Genomic DNA, 21,249 nt, shown 5'->3' with positions numbered 1-21,249 from the left:
TTATGGTGAAATCTGGCAAAACAGCCAACGCAGTAGTTTTCAGTGCATTCAGCACACATCTGCAACACATAGACCAAGTGCCATCAGTCTGTCTGCATATAAAAACACCCACCTTTAGTGTGTTTCTATGTCTTTCAGTTTAAAAAACAATGGTCACTGCCTGTGCATGTCTGTGTACTGTATGCATATATATTAATTCATGCAAGTGGTTGCACTGGTAGGTAAAGCGCTCTTTTGCTAAAGATGTAACCTCAACCTTTCCTTATAAACTGGCGTGGTGCTGCAAGATGCACGTGTGTGTGTTTGTGTGTGTGCTAGCTGTGTGCACATTGGTGCATTTGTGCTTGGCACATGTGTGTTGTGAGTGTGGTTGAGTGAATGCCTCTTAAGGGAGGTCATTATAATTTCTATCTGTAAGAATCAGGTCTTGTTAGTGGTAAAAAGTCATTGCATCAGCAGGTTTGGGAAACAGGCTTTGGACAGAGCACACAAGCAAGGGCAAGTGCAATGGAGACACGGAGGCTAGGGTGGAGAAAAAGCAAACAGTCAAGCAACAACTAGCCTGTGTTTGGTTTCCTTCACTATGCATGCAAGTTTCTTTTTCAATAGATCAAGGTTTTATTACCAACACCATCACTTAAAATAGTGTAGTTTAGTGCACTCTTTCAAGAAACACTACCAATTCTTTTTATCCTTGGAGGAACTTAACTATTTCATTTATTTATTTTGTGACAGTGTGATGCAGTTCCCGATCTAATGACTTGGAAGCTTTCTGTTTCTTCCTCACTTGCATATTTGCTATGTCTACACCTGTTTATTCATAGATGAATAATAGATAATTATAATAAATAAAGCAGTACAACAAACACAATGATTCACAGTTCCATGCTGATTTCTGGATGAATAACCTTACAGTGTAAATTTATACCAGCTGATTCAAACATTAATCCAGTAAAAAAAAAATTTATTTAGATACATATTATGTATTTCTGTAATTAATGTCTTTATGGGTGATGCTGTGTGTTCATTCTTTTTTTTTTTTCTTTTTTTATCCATACATGGAAGTATGTGTGTGAGTGTGTGTACACGCAAACCTGCAGCTGCGACATTGCCCTTTAATGGTCCCATAAAGCAGGGCCTCATTTCCCCTCTCAGGCCTGAGGATAAATTACAACCACTCCTCTGGGACTAGGCATCCCTATCAGACTGCAAGCAGCATATCACTGCACTCTTCCTACTACACAGGGAGAAATGAGGTAGCTTTTTTTTTTTTCTTCTTTGCCTGGATGACTCTGGAATAAAGCATGAGGCTAGGTGTGCAGTGTGTGTTGCACATGAGATTTCAGCATTTTTATTACAATGAGTCATGTTTTTTTTTTTTTTTTTTTTTTTAAAAGAAAGAAAAAAGGACAGATGTGTGATTGTGCGTTTATGAGTGCATATGTGAGTGTGTGAGCATTTGTGTGCATAAGTGCAGTTCCAGACAGAATGGCACAGACAGTTGTAACGCTTCCCATTATTGCCATCATTATAGGGTACGAGGGCTATCCAAAATGTGTGTGCGCATGAGGGTATTGTGTGTATTTGTGGATGCATTTAGCCTATGTGCTTGCCCAGACTACCATAAGCACAACCATTAAGCCCATAACTATGGGACACTGGGGGCATCCGGCCCTTCATTGGACAGTTCAGAGCCATCATCATCATCAAACGCACTATCAAGCAAATCACATCACATTATATTTTAACACACTGTGTGTGCTGCACTTAAATAAGTTATTCCACAACAAAAAGGGGGGAAAATTGTAGATGTCAGCTCAATCAGTTCAACCCCTGCCTCTCCTTCAATTCCTCTTTAAGTCTCCCTCGCTCTTACCATCATTGTTCTTGTTCTCGTTCTCATAGAAGCATCACTTATTCAATACTAAAGTCTGCTGGCTTCATAGTGAAACACAGAATAGGATTTACACAGGGAGCTGAGGATTTAGGAGGAGCAACTGGTCATCAAACATGCATTACTCAGCTCAGTCCATTACACACACACACACACACACACACACACACACACACACACACACACACACACACACACACACAGACGGTAAGGCTTCATTTCTCTCCTTCTCCCTCTTATTCACACATACAGTTTCAGGCCGTCATCCCTCCTCCTGAGCAGCAGTGGATGAAGAGCGAGAAAGAATAAACAATGGTGCCCTCAGAGGTCTCAAGTATCGATGAATGGATCCAACTAAACTGTTATCAGTGCAAACACAAACACACAGATAGACCAACAGATTGGACAGTTGAGGCACAGCGAGAGAGAGGAAGGCAGAAGAAAGAAAAAGACAGACATGAATAAGCGAGTGCAGAAAGAAAGAGAGAAACAGGTCAGAATATGGCAGATGGAAAAACTGAAAAGGAGGAGTGACGAGAAAACACGAGGAAGAAAGAAGGATGGGTAAACACATAATGACAAAAGAGGGAGGTGGGCAGGTGAAAATGAGCATCTGAATGACAGACGAGCTAACAGCTGATGCAGGAAGAAGAGAAACAAATCTATATAATAACTGCAGTAAGATATATGGGTGAGAAGAGGGGACTCCAAAGAAAAATGAAAGGGGGGGGACTGAAAATATGACATTCAACATTTAAACTTTGAAAACAGATCAAGTGAATTGGCTCCTAGTGCTGCACGTGTAAGTGTTTGGTGTGTGTGTGTGTGTGTGTGTGTGTGTGTGTGTGTGTGTGTGTGTGTGTGTGTGTGTGTGTGTGTGTGTGTGCCTGCCTTATTAACACACAAAACCTTTACCTGAATCCAATGAGAAAGGGCAAAATCACTTGGCAATTAGTAAAATCTGATCTTTCAAACACACAATTTTTGCTTTGTGACAGAGCCAAACAAACCCTGCATCCATGACAGTTAAAGTGACTTTTGCCATACAGTGTTGTTTGCATTTGTTCAGGTGTGACAGTTTTTGCGTGCATACTATTCCAGCAGTCTTGACTTCACATTGTCCACATACTGTTCCCCTCAGTCTGCTTTTTCTTGCCGTCTGGGTAGGAAGTGGAGGTGGTGGTTGAGGCGGGGCTAAAAAGAGCAAGTGCACTGTTATTAACTCTTGGTAAGGGTATTTAATTTAATATTCCTGACATTTAAGGGATATTATGCAACTGACGACCATGACCAACAGAAAAACACAGAGAGATACAGTTTAGCATGTACAGCAAAGTTTTACACAAGTATCAAAAGTGCGTCTGTTATTGGTGCAAAAAGTTGTTAAAGCAGTTAGCCTGCTTGTACAACTAGTTCACACACTGCTGTGAAATGTAACAACAAAACCAAAGGTTATATTGCCTGTTACAACATATTGTGCACACCAAAGACAGTCCTTTAAAACGTTTTCTTAGCTGTTTATAATTAATACATGACGCAGAGACATTTAACTATTGCGCCTCATGATTTTCTTTCCATCATGTTTAACATAAGTATGCCAAAGCTAAACATTTGTTAGACAGATCAGTGTTTAACGGAAAAACTCCAGAGTTTGGTACCTGCCTTTTCAAGTATCCCTCGTACTGAACTAACTGTGAAGAATGCTCTTGCATATTAACGTCCAATTGGACGGTAGAAGGAAGTTCAATATAGTGCCAAGAGTACGCCTGCATGTCAAGCCTACCTGGTGCAGATATTTTACTTCTGAAACTCAAGTTGTGACTGTAAACTTCTCACCTGTCAGTTCTTCATCCTTCAGCACTCGGATCTTCAGTTTACCTGCTGACAGCTGTTGAGGCAGCATAGAGAAACAAATCAGCTCTCAGTTTACCAACAATCCTACGCAGTGTTCAGTTTTGTGTGTATTTGTAGGTATAAACTACTGTATGTTCATACAGTAGTATGCAGCGTTAGTGTTTACATTGCTGTATTTTATAATGTGTGAGCAAATAAATTAATAAGTTACCTCATTACTCTGCTGTTGAGAACTGACTTGAACACAGTGTCTTTGTCCAGAAACCAAGTTTCCACATTAGTATTAGGAATATCAGTCTAGATTATGGTTACTGCCTCTAGCATCTCTTTTTTCCCCAGACGTGTTCCACAACCACACTCTTTTACAGCTGAACAATTAAAAGTGGCTTTAAAATTTGGAGAAGACTGTTTTTCTGCTTTAGATTTAAAGACATCTGCATTGCAGCCCAAAGATCTAGCGTACATCCCAAATACACATGAAAACAGGATTCAAGACACATTCATAATCCTAACGTCACAAACTGAAAAACAGCTTTTGGACAATAATGCTTATACTGTATGTTAGTTTTCAGCTGTAATTAGCATGCAAACAAATGTGGCATGATGTTTAAGAGTTAAATGTGTTTTATTCTGTCACTCTAACTCACATAGGAAAAATTAGAATGAAAATTAAAGACATATAAATATATTTTTTATCTTGACGGTACCTTTTGGAGCTTGCTCTCTTTGTCTTTCTTGGAGCCATATGAGAGAGAATTGCTTGTCATGGAACCACATTCTCCAGATGCCCATTTAATCCTTTGTGAATGTCTTAACAGAGGGAGAGGTCGATTTTTCTTTGTAAATCAAACAATCCTATTAATTTGACCATGCATATCTCATCAACAGTTACATAGCACTGATTTCTCAAAAATGACAGAAAAAAACTGCCTGAATCCTTGATTTGTCTTGTTTATGCTTTATATCCAAAAAGACAGACTCTGATGACATTTGTTCTACACAAGATCTGTGTCTGCAGCTGAAAAGTAAAATCCAACAGAAATTCCCTTATGCAGTGTCTTGGGGATTCGGTATACCTGTTCATGCAGCATAGAGTAAATACCAATAAGTAACAATGAATGCACAGATATCTTTACATGTGCAAATTTACTTTAAAAGAAGTCTGAACACCGTTCTCAGATTGTATTATACCTGATTCGATTTCACAGAAACAACTGACACATCTTGCTATTCCTGTATTTTTATCAAGGTGGATGTGAACAGCAGGCTGGATGTAACAACACTCAAAGCTAATGTATTTTAATCTGTTGAAGTTTCCCCATGGGGCGTGAGTATTTAATAATATTGTCAGGCATTAAGATGAGAAGAAATGTAGAAAAAAATGTCAGCAAAATACGGAAAAGGGTATAAAACCTGAAGTTGCAGATTAGTTTTATTCAATTTTAAAAATTTTATATTTTAAGAATCTTTTTTTATTTTTAGAGAGAAAGAGAAAGTAGTGGCTCATGCCTCATGCTTGGCTTTATATTGCATGATTTGGTCAAATGCAAAAGGATATTTGCCTACAATATTACAGCACAGAAGGAAGTTTAATGAATGAATTCATGAATAAATAAATGTTACATTATGTGTATAAGCTTATTTCAGCCATCTTCCGCTAGTAAGCTGGGGAAGGCGGCTTAACCAGATGCTACTTGCAGGCACTGTGTATCAGGTCACACTGTGGGAAGCTGTGCATTTGGATTTTTGTGTGCCTCTCAGTGTGTGTGTGTGTGTGTGTGAGAGTGAGAGAGAGAGAGAGAGTGTGTGTGTGCGCATGACCAAGGGTTGAGGGCATGAGGCAGTTGTGCGTGTGGTGCACAGAGTTTTTATAAAAGTGTCTGTTGGGTGCTGCAGCTCACAGCTTCCGGGAAAAAGCTGTTTCTGGCGTTGGAAGTTCTGGATCTCAAAATGTGAAACCTCTTGTGTAACGGGAGGGGGTTGAAGAGGTTGTGGAAAGTAAAGCCATTGTTGCATCTTTTTTTGTGAATGGCTATAACATGGCAGCCCCAGGTTAGATTCTCAAGCTACTCTCTCACCCCATGGAGCCAAGTAGATTCTCTTTTCTTTTTTCCCCCCAAAGTGTATACTTTTTCCTTCTGTCCAGGTAAAATCAAAACGATGTAGAGTGCAGATTACATTCTTTAGGGATCAGTTAGGTTCATATGCAAACTGGAGGGAGCTGAGCTTGATTTTATCTCGCTTTAGGCAATTCATGACAGCTGAAGTCAGTACTATTGGGTAGTAATCATTCAGACACGTCACCAGTGAATTCTTGAATGATAGCTGTGGACATAAGGGTGAGCCTGCACAGGGAGATGTTAAGATTGTTAGCACATCCTCCAGCTGGTTTGTGCATTCCCATAGACCACAAAATAGAATGTCTTCACCACCCATTGCCTTGTGATGCTTCACTTCATCTGTGATTAGGCAGGGGGCCTGTTCATCTTTCTGCGATGATGAGATAATCACAGTATGTATGAAGGTTTCTGGGTCTATAAGAGAGGATTCTATGGCTGTTGTAATTTTGCAAGGTTGGCTGGTGGTTGGCTGCGTTTCTTATTGATATAATTTTTTCTGTTTATAGATACATGTAATTTTTCTATCATGTGTAATAATCTACTTTCCTCCTTTTCTCAGGTGCGTGTCTTAGCTACATACAGTGAAACTGAGCAACTTTGCTATTCTTATCAATACTTAGTCTAATAAATTGTGGTTCAAACATATATACAAATAACAAAGCAAGGAAGTCACTGCTATGACTGCTAGCAGCTATTAATGGCTGAAGAAGTGCATACAATTAAACAGGGATGTTTTTCTTTGTTCAAACAAAGTGAATACACAGTTTTAATCATTGAGGAAAAAAATGCCATTTGTCTATCCACAGGTAGAATTTGTCTTGCTTATCACCAAAAATTAGCAGTCTTAATTTATTACCTGTGTAAAGGCACTGTCCCTTATTTTCAATAAGTAAGTGCACATCTGCTATAAGCAAATGGGACATTGCCTCCACAAATTTAGTAGAGGGTCATGGTATCTGTATATTCCTTAGTATCAATACTAAAGTGGCTGTAAAACTAAACATGTTCCAGCATTCTTAAAGCAGTTGGGTAGTGTTTCTAGGGCTCTCTCAGACTTCCCTACAATTCTCTGGCAGATATGTCTATTTCAGAACTGCAGTGTAAGACAAATGAACATTTATGAACTTACGATATATGTCATCGCCATGCACAGTGCTGTGAACAAAATCTATTGTCTTGTCTCCTTTAGTTGCAAAATTCACATGCTGGGATCACATAACATGAAAGGTTACAAGTTTTTGCACACAAGCATGGACACAGTTGCAAATACAAAATTAAAAATGAGCACGTGTGTTCATACAGATGCACATAAGCATGTGGATACAGTTTACATACACACACTAACAGGACACGCCTGTCAGTTTGAGAAAGTGAAGAAAAGAGGGATCCTCATTTAGATGTGAGTTATTCATGCTCATGTTGTTGAATTATTTATGCTATTTATGCTATTGTGATGTCAGGCTGTCTTTGAAAGAAGTTTATTTTGGATTGAGCTGGCAGCCTGTCAAGGCACAGGAAGTCAGAGTCTGAAAATATATGTGCGTGTGATGGCAAGAGTTGCCAGCAACCCTGATGCCGTTGCTGTGCTGTGCTGACACTGAGGGTAGGCGTCAGGTAATCATCCTCAAGACATCACCTAGGCAACTGGACTGTCGCTAAGGGAGACAGTTGAGGCACACCCCTGTCAGTGCAGGATGACAGGGTGTCCCCTTCAGGACAATCAACCTGAGAGAAACAAGTGTGTGTGTGTGTGTGTGTGTGTGTGTGTGTGTGTGTGTGTGTGTGTGTGTGTGTGAGAGAGAGAGAGAGAGAGAGAGAGAGAGAGAGAGAGAGAGAGAGAGAGAGAGAGAGAGAGAGAGAGAGAGAGAGAGAGAGAGAGAGAGAGAAAAGCTAAAGCTATCTAATTCACACAGAGAAACTGAACTAAACCTGGAAGAACACACTTCAAAATAATAATAGTATAACACAGTTTCAGAAGCAACCCAACTCAAGTCTTGTAGCTAACAGATTAATTGTTTGTTTGCTTGCTTGTTGCTTGGCCAGTCCTCACTCTTCTAAATACCTTCAGAGTTGTTTGAAGATAAGAACGTCATAAAGGTTAGGTTAAGCTGTAAAATTTAGGGTTAGTTCAATTTAATTAAGATGATTCTGGGGAAAATAGACTGACATATACTCAAACACACCCAGCTATCACCTTTATCTGACCCATCTCAGCCAAAGTGAGAAATGACAACATATGTGCCCCTCTTGCACACACATACATGTGGGGCAAACTCTCTTTGAAGTCCAATGCCAAAGTAATTGTGTGACATGAGAGAACAGAGAGAGAGAAAAAGAAAGAAATAATGGATTTCAGCCCGGGATGAGTAGTATCAGGTCAGGAGGTCAATGCACATGTACGTATCACACAAACTGGGGAGCCAAATGAAACAAAAAAGAAAAGAGATAAAAGACGGAGAGACAACATAATGGAATAGGCAGCAGATAGGGCGAGAAGCAGAGCAAAGAGAGAGCGGAGGAAACCGGAAAAAAGAAACCTCAACCATACTTTTAGATAAGATGAGAGCTTGTGTCTGTGAGCCGTACGGCCTAAAGACAAAGCTACATTAAATCTGTGGCTCGGGCAGGCCACAACAGAGAATGATGTACTACGTTTGCCCCAAGCTGCTGCTCTGGCTTTATTATCGCCTGTGTACCCTTCACAAACTGATTATACCACACCTCCTCTCAGCAAACTGAATTTGTTCGCCTATTCTCTGGGTGCATACAAGAGAGAAAAAGGGAGCAAGCGAGAAAGAGAAAGAGAGAGAGAGAGTAGGAAGACTCTGAGACAAAGATGAACAATTCATCTACTCCTGGAGCTTTGCGATCTAACAGACAGAGAGAGAAAAACAGAGTTACAAATAAATCACAGCTTGATATCTATAATAAAGTGTTGTCAAAGATACACTTGGATGTTTTGGTGGGAAAAAAAAGGGGGGGGGGAAAGACAGGTAAGGAAGGAAGTTGGGAAAATTCGGGTAACCTTCACATCATACCTGAAAACAACTAATTAAACAAATTAGCCAAACCCATCTTTGTCTGCGTTCTGCTTTATGTCAGTGAGAGACAAACTAATGAGAAACCATTTCATCTTTTTCATTAGAGGTGCACTAATTAATTGATTCAAATTGTCAAGCTGGGTCTCACATCGAAGCCACTGCTGTATCATTGCACACAGCTTTCAGAGAAAAAGTAGGAGGGAAATAAAGTTAAATTAATGTGACGTTCAATCATAAAAACTGAGCGGGAAATGACTGTGTTTCACTGTAGTACTCAATAAAGGCACTTATTAAATGACTGTTAGTCTACAGTAATGTCTTTTCAAAAACTTCTACAAACCTCTGCTTGTCGAGACTGCAGACTAACAGACGGCTTATAGTTTTTTCACCCATCAAAAAAAAAACAAAAAAACTCTACACTACACACTAGAGATACTAATTACCATGAAAAACCTTGCTATCGGCTTAGGTACCTATTTACTACTGATACCAACAGTGTCATCTTTGCCTCCTCCATCTGAAACACAAATATATACAGCAGTGCTGCAGACAGGCAGGCACACAGCCACTCCCCTCACTAGTAGTTGAAGTAGTGATGTTCACAACATTGACAAACAGTGTCGGAGGAATTTCATTGGGGTCAGTGAAGCTCCTATTGAAATATTTAACAGACAGCATTAACTTTCGCCGTTTAACTATTAGCACCTGACAGTCAGATTACCCGTCTCTTAATTTAACATTAAGGTAGCGGTTAATAATGAAATGGTAACATTAATGTGGCAGCTAGGCAGCACATGTTATCAGACACAAGTATTAGTGTCTAAAAAATACTTGTGGGGTGATCGTGGCTCAAGAGTTGGGTGTTCGTCTTGTAATCGGAAGGTTGCCGGTTCAAGCCCCGGCTCGGACAGTCTCGGTCGTTGTGTCCTTGGGCAAGACACTTCACCTACCGCCTACTGGTGTTGGCCAGAGGGGCCGATGGCGCAATATGGCAGCCTCGCCTCTGTCAGTCTGCCCCAGGGCAGCTGTGGCTACAACTGTAGTTTGCCTTCACCAGTGTATGAATGTGAGAGTGACTGAATGTATTGTAAAGTGCTTTGAGGGGTCCCGAAAAGCACTATATAAATGCAATCCATTATTATTAAAAAAATGTTATGTTTCTCTTATAACCCAGACTGAAGCTCAGAAAAGTCTACCAGCCACAGGACAGAAACAGTGGGAGTCTACCTTACTAACTCTGTTTGATCAGCAATGAAATATGGTGCCAAGTCATGAGAAGCACAGAAAACAAACAGACCTGTAGGTGAATACATTTACATGGGCCAGGATTTATATTTATTTTATTTTATTTTATTACTACTTTTTTTTGATACTTTTTTTCTCCATAGTATCAAAATGCCTTTTCTTAGGTATCGTTATTGAGTTTGAAATGCTAGTATCATGACAACCTTATACAGTGCATCAAGGAACCTGGGTTCTGTGACCAATATATGGTAAGAAAATTAACTTTCTAACTGATCCTAAGTGGCAGAGTTCTTGCTTCCCATCGTTTCCAGTATACAAAAGCCAAAGGTGATCAGAACAAAGGTGTTTTACTCTAACAACAGGAGTCAGCACAGAGAAAACTGCTTAATGGAACCCCTGCACAAGGACAACACATTGCAAATAATTGCTAATCATCAGTGGTCTTTCTGAAAATTAACTACTTCCGATCTAAATTAAAATTAGAAAATATGTCTGAATATTATGTTTTTTAAAGAGATCATGAGATACCTCTAAACAAAGACACCCAGAATAAACTATTCATTTTCACACTATAGTTAGGCAAGCAGTTGCTCTCCTACCTTCACACTATTCCCCATACAATAAACAACCTCTTACTTCATGTACTTTTTTACAGCTTGCTCACACACAAATCAAAAATCTTTCTGAACTTACTTATAGAGTATGCTGTAATATGTCAGAAGCACAGAGCTTGAACAGAATTTTTGTGGCACAGTTGTGTGTCTGATTAAGGAACACAAACCAGAAAGTACAAAAAAAAACAAGAAAAAAGAAAGGGATAAAAGAAAGAGAAAAGTCTGTAATCCACAGTGTTGAAACACATGAATAACATTATTTATAGCCGGCCAGGTATCAGAAACACACCCAAGCTGACGCTCGCACATCTTGTTGTATCCTAGGGCTGGTGGAGTGGTAAATGTTGCAGTATTTCAGCCTGACAGAAAACACTGTGTTTATGTGCTTATCATTTGAAAAGCCTGGGCAAGAGGGCCCTCTTCCCATACTGATAGCTTCTTAATTAGACCTAGACTTCCAGTAAGAAAAAAAAAAACAAAAAAAAAAAACCATGCAACACCTTTCCTGAAGCGATAAACACGTTGCACTTCCAGGTGGTGATGTATGAATCAAACCAATAGCAATCCATCATGAGAAATGAGTGCCTCTCGCCATACTCTTAATCACTGATAGTGTAATTAGCTCTGCTGCTTTTTAAGTGTATTTTCACATGTGTGTGTGTGTGTATAGTTTTTGAGTGGATATTATTTAAAGGATTCAGTGCATAAAATCCATATTTTGCTCTCACTAGGGCTTTCCCTGAGCTGTATAATATACTAATAATATTACACGGTTCTCCATAACTATACATAGGTAACACAACTGAGAGGTATTAATGAACATCTCATTAATATCCAGTGTTTGTTTTCAGGCTATAAATTAATTTTCTGTTCATAAAAGTAGGAATGGCTCACAATAATGAGCCAGGTATGTACAGTATATATAATTTAAAGGTGTTTGTGTGACTAAAAAGGTCTCGTTGTCAAGAACACATGAATAACATTATAACCAAACTCAGCTGGATTTTTGGTAAATAAAAAATCTAGAATATTTAGGTTTTAAATGTTTAAAGGTATTATGCAACATTCAGAACCAATGGATGTTGCACTAGAGAAGAATCTCACACCAAAACAAAGTGAAGCAAAACAAAAATAGTCAAACTGAAGCCTTTTAGCAGCTCACAGGGCTCTCGATCTTAAAAGCCCAGACCAATGTTGACTCTGCTTTTATCTCTTTCTTTGTTGGAAGACTTTTTAGCCAAAAATTGTGATTTCCTGTGTCTAGCGAGATCTGAGTTGCCTTCGATGGGAATACAACTGTACACTTACATCTCATTTTTAAGAGAGACTGTGACTTTGGTAAACCAATACTGAAAATTAAACCCTATAAACAAAAAACCTCAAACAAAATATATTTAATTATCATCTATATAAACCTGATATTTTGGAGCTCTTTTTTTTTCTTTTAACATGACAGATAATAACTTAGCATTTCTGACTAGCAGGCAGCTGCTTCCATCTCTTTAAAGAGTGATTTTCAGAGACACTAAAGTTCTTTTTCACTGTTACCACTTTCTCACTGCCCTGTCCAATTAAAATTAAATAAGAATATAAGAAACTTATTTATAGAAAGAAATGAAGGGGTGCAAATAGCGTTGTATATGCTGCCAGTGACTCTCTATATCCACTTTCAGTTAATCTAAGTAGTTGTGACAGTTAATGACATGGTGGAAACAAATATAGACCTAACTAAAAATATTACATAAATAATGGGTTCAACAACATCCCATCAAGATAAATCCATCAAGGACAGACAACATCAGGACTTTGATTATAATCAAAGTAAGGCGAAAATATAAATGGGGCTAATGGCCAGTGATTTATCTCTTTCAAAGCTAATTTTAACATCAAAAATGTTCCCACTGTATTTTTTTCTCCTTCATTTTACTGTTGCTCATTCTTATGTCTTGTGCATCGTCTCTCTGATGTCGGGAATGTGAACCAGCAAAGGTTGCTCCACTGACCTTTTGCATGGGCATGAGCTAACTTCATCTATGACTGGCTTTTTCAGTTCCCTGACTGCTTCTTTATTCCTTCCATGGCAACCTTTTCTTGACCTTTATAGTTAGAGAAGTCGCAGACCTCCCACTCTCTCATTTGGTGTCTACCTCTATCTGTCTCTATTACTCAGTGTCTCTACTTTCTGTGTTGCCTGCTCTTTTACAGCTGCTGCAACTTCTCTGCCTCTTGCACTACCTCATGTCTCTCCATTAGTCACCTGCTGTGTCTACGAAGTTGCTATATTTATTCCCCTTTTTCTAGTTTCCCTCTTCCATTTTTTCAGGATGCTTTCTTGTGACATTTTGACATTTTTACACTTTTGCTTTTATTGCATAGTGGCAGTGGAGATAGACAGCAAGTGTGGGAAAAAGTGCAGGGGAATGACATGCAGTCGAGTTGAACTGGTGCATTTTTCACATATGCTCCAACCATTTCACTATCTAATCTCTGCATTCCCTTTGTGCCCTCATCCTGACTCTGTAAATCTTACCCAATATAAGTTAAGAAAGTTGCCATCCCAAAAATAAAATACTGGCATCCACCAGTGCTACCCCTCAGCCTACTAGTGGATACACCTATGGTGTCAATTCCAAAAGCTTTAGGTCAAGGTCACTGAGATTCAAACTCATCTAACATTTTCAGTACATACACCTAAGTTATGTACTGAAAGCTATTTCGCCAAATAAATTTAGCACCATCTTTGATATATAGCTGTTTCACATCCACATAGCTGACAGGAGATTTTATTGATGTTTTGTCTGTGTTTTACTCAAGGTTTCGTTGTACTACTGGTCACTTTGTTAGAAAGAAAAGAAAAAATATATTTTCAGTTATATGAGTAAATAATAGCATGTGAAAAATACTCAGTCCTCTTTTTTTATGTATACCTTTTGAACTACTTGTTAATGCAAATAATGCAATCTAATCATTTAAGCATGTAGATATGGTCAAGACAACCTGTTGAAGTTCAAACTGAGCATGAGAATGAGGAAAAGAGATGCTTTAAGTAACTGGGATTTTCCCACACATCCATTTTCGGGGTTTACAAAGAATTGTCCAAAAAAAGAGAAAATATCCAATTGGCAGCAGTTCGCTGGGAAAAAATTCCTTGTTGATGTCAGAGGTCCAAGCAGAATGACTAGACTGCTTTGATCTGATGGGATGAACTCAAATAACCACTTGTTACAACTAAAGTATGCGGAACAGCATCTCTGAACACATAACACATAGGACCTTGAAGCAGATGGGATACAGCTGCAGAAAACCACACTGGGTGGCATTCCCATTCCAATTCCAAACTGTAAACCATTATCTAGTTTTACGAGTCTCAACTACTTCTGCAACATTCGTAATAGTGTGGGCCATATTTGTACCTAATAATATGGCTAGAGGACTTTTCAAGACTAAATGTGAATGGAACCAGGCTGCCGTAGTACTTGTTACAATAATGTGTTAAATTGCTAAATGGGATGATGAATGAAGGTTGTTCATGTGGTTTCCCATAGTTATTTATTCACCTTTATCTAAACAGCTGAAAACACCCAGAAAAAAACCTATGTCAAGTAAAGAAAATACTCCACAGACAACATAAGGAGAAGTCTCTCTTCAGTAAGCTGAAACTTGATTCAGGAAAACAAAATCCCCTCTTCTGTGTTTTGTGCTACAGCTCATGCTTATTCACTACACTATCTTCCGTCCCCCTCTCTCGACCTCTCCTGTGTTTTCCCTGGCGTCTCACTTGCATTTTCACTTTTCGATTTCTCCAAATCACTGCTCTTCTAGGATACAGACTGTAACATTAATACTCACCCTCTTTCCGCCTTCTCTTTACTGATGCTGTCTTTTAGCCGTTGCAGTTTCTCCTCTATCTCCCTGCTCTCACTGGCCAGAGTCGTGGTCTCCATTTGCAATTCTTGCAAGTTCCTATGTTAACACAAACACACCCACATATAAGCAATCAATTAACAACAATCAATCATACAAAGGGCCTCCTCCGTCAGATTGGAGAGCAAGGCTTTCATCAATAACTTCAATTTATTTTCACCACTAGCAGATCTCTGAATAATCAATACATGCAATCAATTAGTTACTGGATCAGGGCATCACCAAGTCAGGCATTAATTTATTCAAGTAATTTATTCAATTACCGGTTGGCAAATGAGAAACTAGAGTAGGAGTATTGAGCAATATTAGTAAAAAACAGAGCAAAAAAAAAAAAAAGAATAGAGTCTACCAAGAAACACAGGCACCACCTCACAACAGTTACCTTGCTTGAAAGTCCATTTTGTGAAATAGCGATTCTCTGGATAGAATTTGAATGGTTACAGATGAAAATAGGATGGGAGCCAAGGAACAATAATGGGCTTCTACCGAATGCCTTAAATCACATCATTGATCTTATCTCATCTTACCTGGCATTGAGCTTGACCGATTTGGCCTTGTTGTTAGGAAGCACCACAAAGTCATTTAAATTCATGGCTCTTCTTTCTGGTGGCTCAGGTATTCTTCTCCAGTCTTTCGCTGTGCTTTTTACAAAGAGTCTCTGCTGCAATAAAAACCCACAGTAATGGCATAAAACTGGATCTCATGCAGGGCCCAAGTTAAATCACACACAGCCATAAATGAATACTGCCACGGTGGAATGAGCAAAATAGCAGGGATGCATAGGAAGTTAAAACAAGCAATCACGTATATTTAAATTGCATCTGACGGATCTAAATGGATGATAAATGGTTTGGGGGCAGTAAAAGACGACTAAGAAAATTAGCCGATAAGGCAGGTTTGATAAAAGCAATACAGCCACACCTGCTAGAAACTCAGTAGGTAGAAAAAGTAACATTAGACGAGCCATTTTGTTCAAGGTGGGTAGTCTCTTAGCGAAAACACTGACATTTCACAGGCAATTTTAAAAACATAATCGTATATCCATAGGGTAAAATTAGAACATTGATGAAAAGCCACAAACACACCTATCCCAGAACAGATGGTTTTTGGGGATTTGGGTTTTTGGGGGGGGGGGGGGGTTTTGCTTTTTCACTTGAAGCAAATTTGTAAAAGATTCAATGCCAGGAGGAGACACAAATCCCTTCAGGGTTGCATCAGGAAGGACATCGGGTGTAAAGATCTGCCACATAAAACATGTACAGTGGTTAGCACTGTTGCCTCACTGTGGCTGCAGTTAGTGGGGTTAGGTTAACTGGTGATTCTAAATTGACCATAGGCGTCAATATGTATGTGAGTGTGAATGGTTGTCTGTCTCTCTGTGTTAGTTCTGCGACAGGCTGGCGACCTGTCTAGGGTGTACCCTCCCTCTCACTCTTTAACAGCTGGGATAGGGTCCAGCCCCTACTCCTGTAATCCTGAGCCGGATAAGTGGAAAAGCATGGATATGTGAATGGATAAAACATGCAGTGACCTCTTGTAAATAAGGGAGCAACTGCAAGGAGCTATAACGAAGCTGAGTTAAATCAAACGCCCACTGAGGACACACCAGCACAATGATCCAATTTGCCTCCAGAGTATGGAGTGTATTCAGTGAATCCCACATCTGCCACAAACCAATGACATATGTTCACGGACAGACAAAATTAATTAACGTTAAATGTGATTTGACTGTAAATTCAATACCAATAATAATAATAGTAATAATAATAATAAAAAATAAATAAAAAGGTGTTGAACACTTCGCAAAAAATGTTGAAGTCATATAGGATTTTGACAGCAGGCGGGTGGGAACAATCCAGTCACCATTACGAGGGTATGACGTATGCTCCTGTAAGCTCATGTTAGACAGCGACAGTTTTTACAAAGGGTTTAACAGAGAGTAGCTGGTCTAGAGAGAGACATTTGACTGGATGAAGCTAAATTTCCTGTCTCCTCCGAGCCGTATAGTAAAGATGACACACACACGCACACACAGTAATGCATTTGTTCACACCACACATTTTCTCTTGTAGTGTCAGCAAAAGCGCAGGTGTACTAAATCCCATTAATTAGATTAGCTTCTGGTATTTTTCATGCTGGCTCACCGGAACAACTTACTGGGTCATTAATGGAACTCTTAATGTTTTTAATCCCCCCTGTGCTTTTCCTACGAGACAAAATGTCTACTGTGAGACCGGTTTATTTAATATTAAGACAGTAACCGTGAAGCTCATGTGGCATGTGACGGTAACTGTAGAACAGGCTAACTTAAACTTCACAGGCTGCTGAGAATATGAAACTTACCCAAATCGCTCCGCGGTTCTTTTTAGAGTAATCTGCTTCTGATAATTTATCAACCTTTTTTTTTTAGTTGTTAAGCCAAAAGGTCACATTTACATGACATTTATTGCAGGTTTTCGTCAGGAGCGCTTCTCTTCTGTAGTCGAAATGTTTCTGTTAGGTTACTATAGCAACTTACGCCTGTCTCGCGATAGGTTGACGGCGGGTGAGTTTCCTGGAGGCGCTTTTGCTCCGTATATCCGTGTTTGTTTGTGTTTTGGTTAACTTTTTCCCCGTTTGATATATTTAAAAAAAAATGAATTAGGCCGTGTGTATGTGCTTTTGTTTGTTCCGGGAATAAGCATTGGATTCAAAGGCAGCAAATTCCCCTATTGCTTTGATAATCATGGGTAGTGGGAATTCCCGTCTAATTAAAATCCTTAAAGCATCAAGATAAAATTTTATAGCACTGATTAGAGCTTTGAACCCTCGTTATTTTTTTTTATTTTTTTTAGCTGACTTTGGAGTTGTCTTTAGTAATCCAAAGACGATGATGTTTAAATATTTCATGTTGACAAGCATTAGAGATCAGAAGCAAAATAATTTCCCATTAGCCCATAAGATAAATGTGCTGGGTTGAATTTGGTAAGACCAAAGTGAGGAATATAGTTTGTGTCCCCGCAAGAGTGCTTATTTGTAAGCAAGAAACATAAGTCACTATGTAGCCACTTATTACATTGCTACATGTAAAATACAAACCTGATGGAGTTCTAACATTACAATGTTACTAACAAGAAGGTTAAATGCCAGGTTAAAAACACGGAGTTTTAGTGCTTTTGCAACTTTAAAAATAGAGTACATATTACAGCATACATACCACAGGTAATATATGTGTAGCCTATAAAGGATCAGCAGCACCAACTGTGCATCAGAACAGAAAAATCTTGTATTAATAAAGTGAAATTCTACATGTGATGCGTCTGCCTTTTTAAAATAATAACTGTATTATTGATTGTCATTATCATTATATGCCTTTGAGATGCTCTTGCCCGTAACAGTACAGCCAGGCATTCATCCAGCCTCATTTGTATTCCAGGACAATAGAAAATATTTGACTCGTCTACAGCAAGCAATTCCTCCACCTTTACTTTTTCTTTTTTCCTTGCGTCTTTATCCTACCATGCCGTCCTTTTCCAAACCACAGGACAATTATGGTTTAGCACACCTCCACCTCATTCCTAAATCCTTTCTCTCTCGTTTGCTTGTACTCCCTCCTTTTGTCTGTTTCCCTCTTCCTACATTGTTGGCATATGACCTATTGCTCCTGCCATCAGGAAAGTGTGGGTGTATGACTTATTGTACACGTGCCTTTGTGTGTGTGTGAGGGGATGGTCATTTAGGGTCGTGACCCTCCAGCTGGATCCTGTCTCGGCTGCTAAACAGTGACTCCCTCCCTCTCCCGTTCTCTCTCAGCTCTGCCGGCACAGACAGCAGGGTGTGCAGTGGCATACCGATGAGTGGACGGATGAGAGGAAGAGAAAGCAGGAGTGGGGGGGGGGGGGGGGGGGGTGAGGTGCATAGAGCTGAAGGGAGCAGGTAGAGAAGGGGACAAAGCAAGAGGCCAAAAGGCACATGGAAAAGCAATGCAAGAGAAGTAATGAGAGAGCAACAGAATGAATGCAAGGAGGGCTACAACACCAGAGCAGTTGCAGGAAAGGGACAAGCACTGTGCTGTGAAATGTCAGGGCTATTTAATTCATTAGGAGGCAATGATTATGGCACTGTACTGAATGTCATCTGCTGGGTTAAACCTTCCTCAGCAGGCCCATGCTGGATATATATATTGAATGTTTGGCTATGGTTGGAAACATGGAGAGAAAGAATGTAGTCAGCCAGCCAGCCAGAACCAACACACACTTTTTTGTGTGGGGCTCCTGGCATGCACAGGAGGTTTGTAGATAATCCTACAAGTATATTGATGAAATAATGGAGAAATTGTTAAATAACCTTGAAAAAGTGTTTGGCAGCTTTCATCCATTCATCTTCTATACCTGCCTATTCCTATTCAGAGTCACAGAGGGATGAAGACTATCCCTGTATTCACAAATGGAAAGAAGGTCACCAGTCTATCATAGGATTAACACCAGGCACATCTTCTATTTTACCTGATCTGCATGTTTTTGAACTGTGGGAGGAAACCAGATCACAGGAGAACATCCGTAGGACTTTCTTGCTGTAACACTCGGACGCTGTCGGCCTCAATAACTAAGTCCCTGTGTTGCCCCTCACTAAAAAATTTACAGTATAGAAAACTTTAGCCTTATGCTCGCTCAATCCTGACCTGAAATTGTCTGACCAAATCAGCGCAGCAGTCTCAAAACTGAAAAGAATATAGGGTGTATTACCTTAAGTCAACCAAGATTGATTCAACTAACCTCCTAACCCGGTTGGATCATCTTTTGCTTGTTGCAGCATAGATTCAGCAAGGTGCTGGAAACATTCCTCAGAGATTTGGGTCCATGACATGACAGCATCACACACCTGCATCACACAGATCTGTCACCTGCACATCCATCATGTGAGTCTTAAAGTTCCACCACAGTGCGGTGAACTCGAGAAAAAATTTCAGATGAACTTTGTGCTATGATTAATTATTCTGCTGGATGCTGCAATCAGACAATGGGTACACTGTGGTGATAAAGGGATGGACTTGGTCAGGTAGGCTGTGGCCTAAATTATGCCCAAAAAATATCCCCCAGATCATTACAACACCAACCATTCATGCAAAGCAGTATGAATCCATGATTTCATGTTGTTTACAAAAACTTTGGACCCTGCCATCGAAATGTCCCAGAAAAAATCAAGGCTCATCAGGCCAGGCAGTAGTTTTCCAATTTCTTGCTAATTTCCAGATTTGGTGAGTGAGTTTAAGCCTCAGTTTTCTGTTTTTAGCTGACAGGAGTGGTCTTCTGCTCCTGTGCTATGTATATTTCAAGACTTGTGCATTCTGAGATGCCGTTCTGCATATCTCAATTGTAACAAGTGGTTATTTGAGTTACTGTTGCCTTGCTATCGGGTTAAAGCAGTTTCGCAACTCTTTGGAGAACTGCCACTCACTGGACTCACTCATTTTCGGACTATTGTCTGTAAACCAAAGAGATAGCTGTTGGTAAAATCCCAGTAGCAGTTTCTGAAATACTAACTAAACCATGCCACATTCAAAGTCACTTCAGGAGGTCATCAGATGTAACAGGACTCAAACCTTTTATAAAAGTCCAACTATTGTCTCGTCTGTCCACAGAATGTATTATATTCTGTCATGGACTATGAAATGCGTTGGACTCAATACTATTACTATTGAATGTTCACAGGTGTTTTTACAACTGGATGAGTAACATAATCTTGAGGCAAAGGTTGTAGAAGTGTTGGAATTCAAGGTTTGGGATCACAAACAAGCTGGTTCAGGATCTTCTTTTTCTACAACAGATTCTCTCAGTAACACGCCAGGATTTCTCTGCAGGGAAGTACTCTTCAGCCTGTTATTCTCAGTGAATACACAAGTATTAAAGTAACTGTTTACTCATATATATATTTGACTGCACATGCCAATGATGCTATTCGTTTAGAGATTTTGCACTTTAAAACAAAGCCAATCAAAAGTGCAGACAGGATCCTGCATTTTATGATAAAACTCACATCATCTCACAGCTCCATCATTAAAACCCAAGATATTGTTAACATCTGGTAAGAGCTATTTCAAGGGCTGAAACAATCATTTATTCTCACAGTTGTGTGGAACATCCAAAAGCAGGTCCTTCTGAAAATAATGATATTCCTTCTTTCTGAGGTTCTCATCACTGGGAGAAAAAAACCCCTTTTAGGCCACGGCTGTAAAGAGACTTACTCGGTGGACATGCCAATCTAAGAGACGTGGGCTAGATGAGGAGGAGGCAGATAGGCAAGAGCAGCAGAAGAGGATTAGCACCATCACTATAGGCCACAGTGATATGAGAAGCATGGACAGGAATACAGTACATGTGCAGATCCTTGACATCATAAAGAGAGTCCAGTATATTGAATATAATGAGGTCTTCATCCTCTTGTGACTTGCGGCTGAAGGTCCCAGTGGGTGAGTGATTAGTGTCCATGCAGTGTGTGTGTGTGCATGTGCATGGGAAAATGACTGTCTCTCTCTCTCAGAAATATGAATATGGTAAAGTATGTGGCATGCGTGCTCT

General features: G+C 39.6%; 1 protein-coding gene across 1 annotated transcript; it reads right to left on the bottom strand.

The window, feature by feature from the left end:
• Positions 1-65: 65 nt before the first annotated feature.
• On the bottom strand, positions 66-17,207 carry LOC309687723 (zinc finger B-box domain-containing protein 1-like). Its single transcript, XM_082502889.1, has 6 exons — positions 17,036-17,207; positions 15,220-15,353; positions 14,618-14,731; positions 4,456-4,558; positions 3,731-3,782; positions 66-3,088 (listed from the first exon to the last, which is right to left on the bottom strand). The coding sequence occupies exons 2-6, from the start codon at positions 15,282-15,284 to the stop codon at positions 2,835-2,837; spliced, it is 588 nt and encodes a 195-aa protein (XP_082359015.1). The 5' UTR covers positions 15,285-15,353; positions 17,036-17,207; the 3' UTR covers positions 66-2,834.
• Positions 17,208-21,249: the final 4,042 nt, after the last annotated feature.

Source organism: Aulonocara stuartgranti (assembly GCF_965226115.1).
Source record: "Aulonocara stuartgranti genome assembly, chromosome: 14".
In the NCBI taxonomy this organism is placed as follows: Eukaryota; Metazoa; Chordata; class Actinopteri; order Cichliformes; family Cichlidae; genus Aulonocara; species Aulonocara stuartgranti.
The sequence above is the reverse complement of the archived record's forward strand: the minus strand, read 5'-3'. Positions and strand labels throughout refer to the sequence as shown.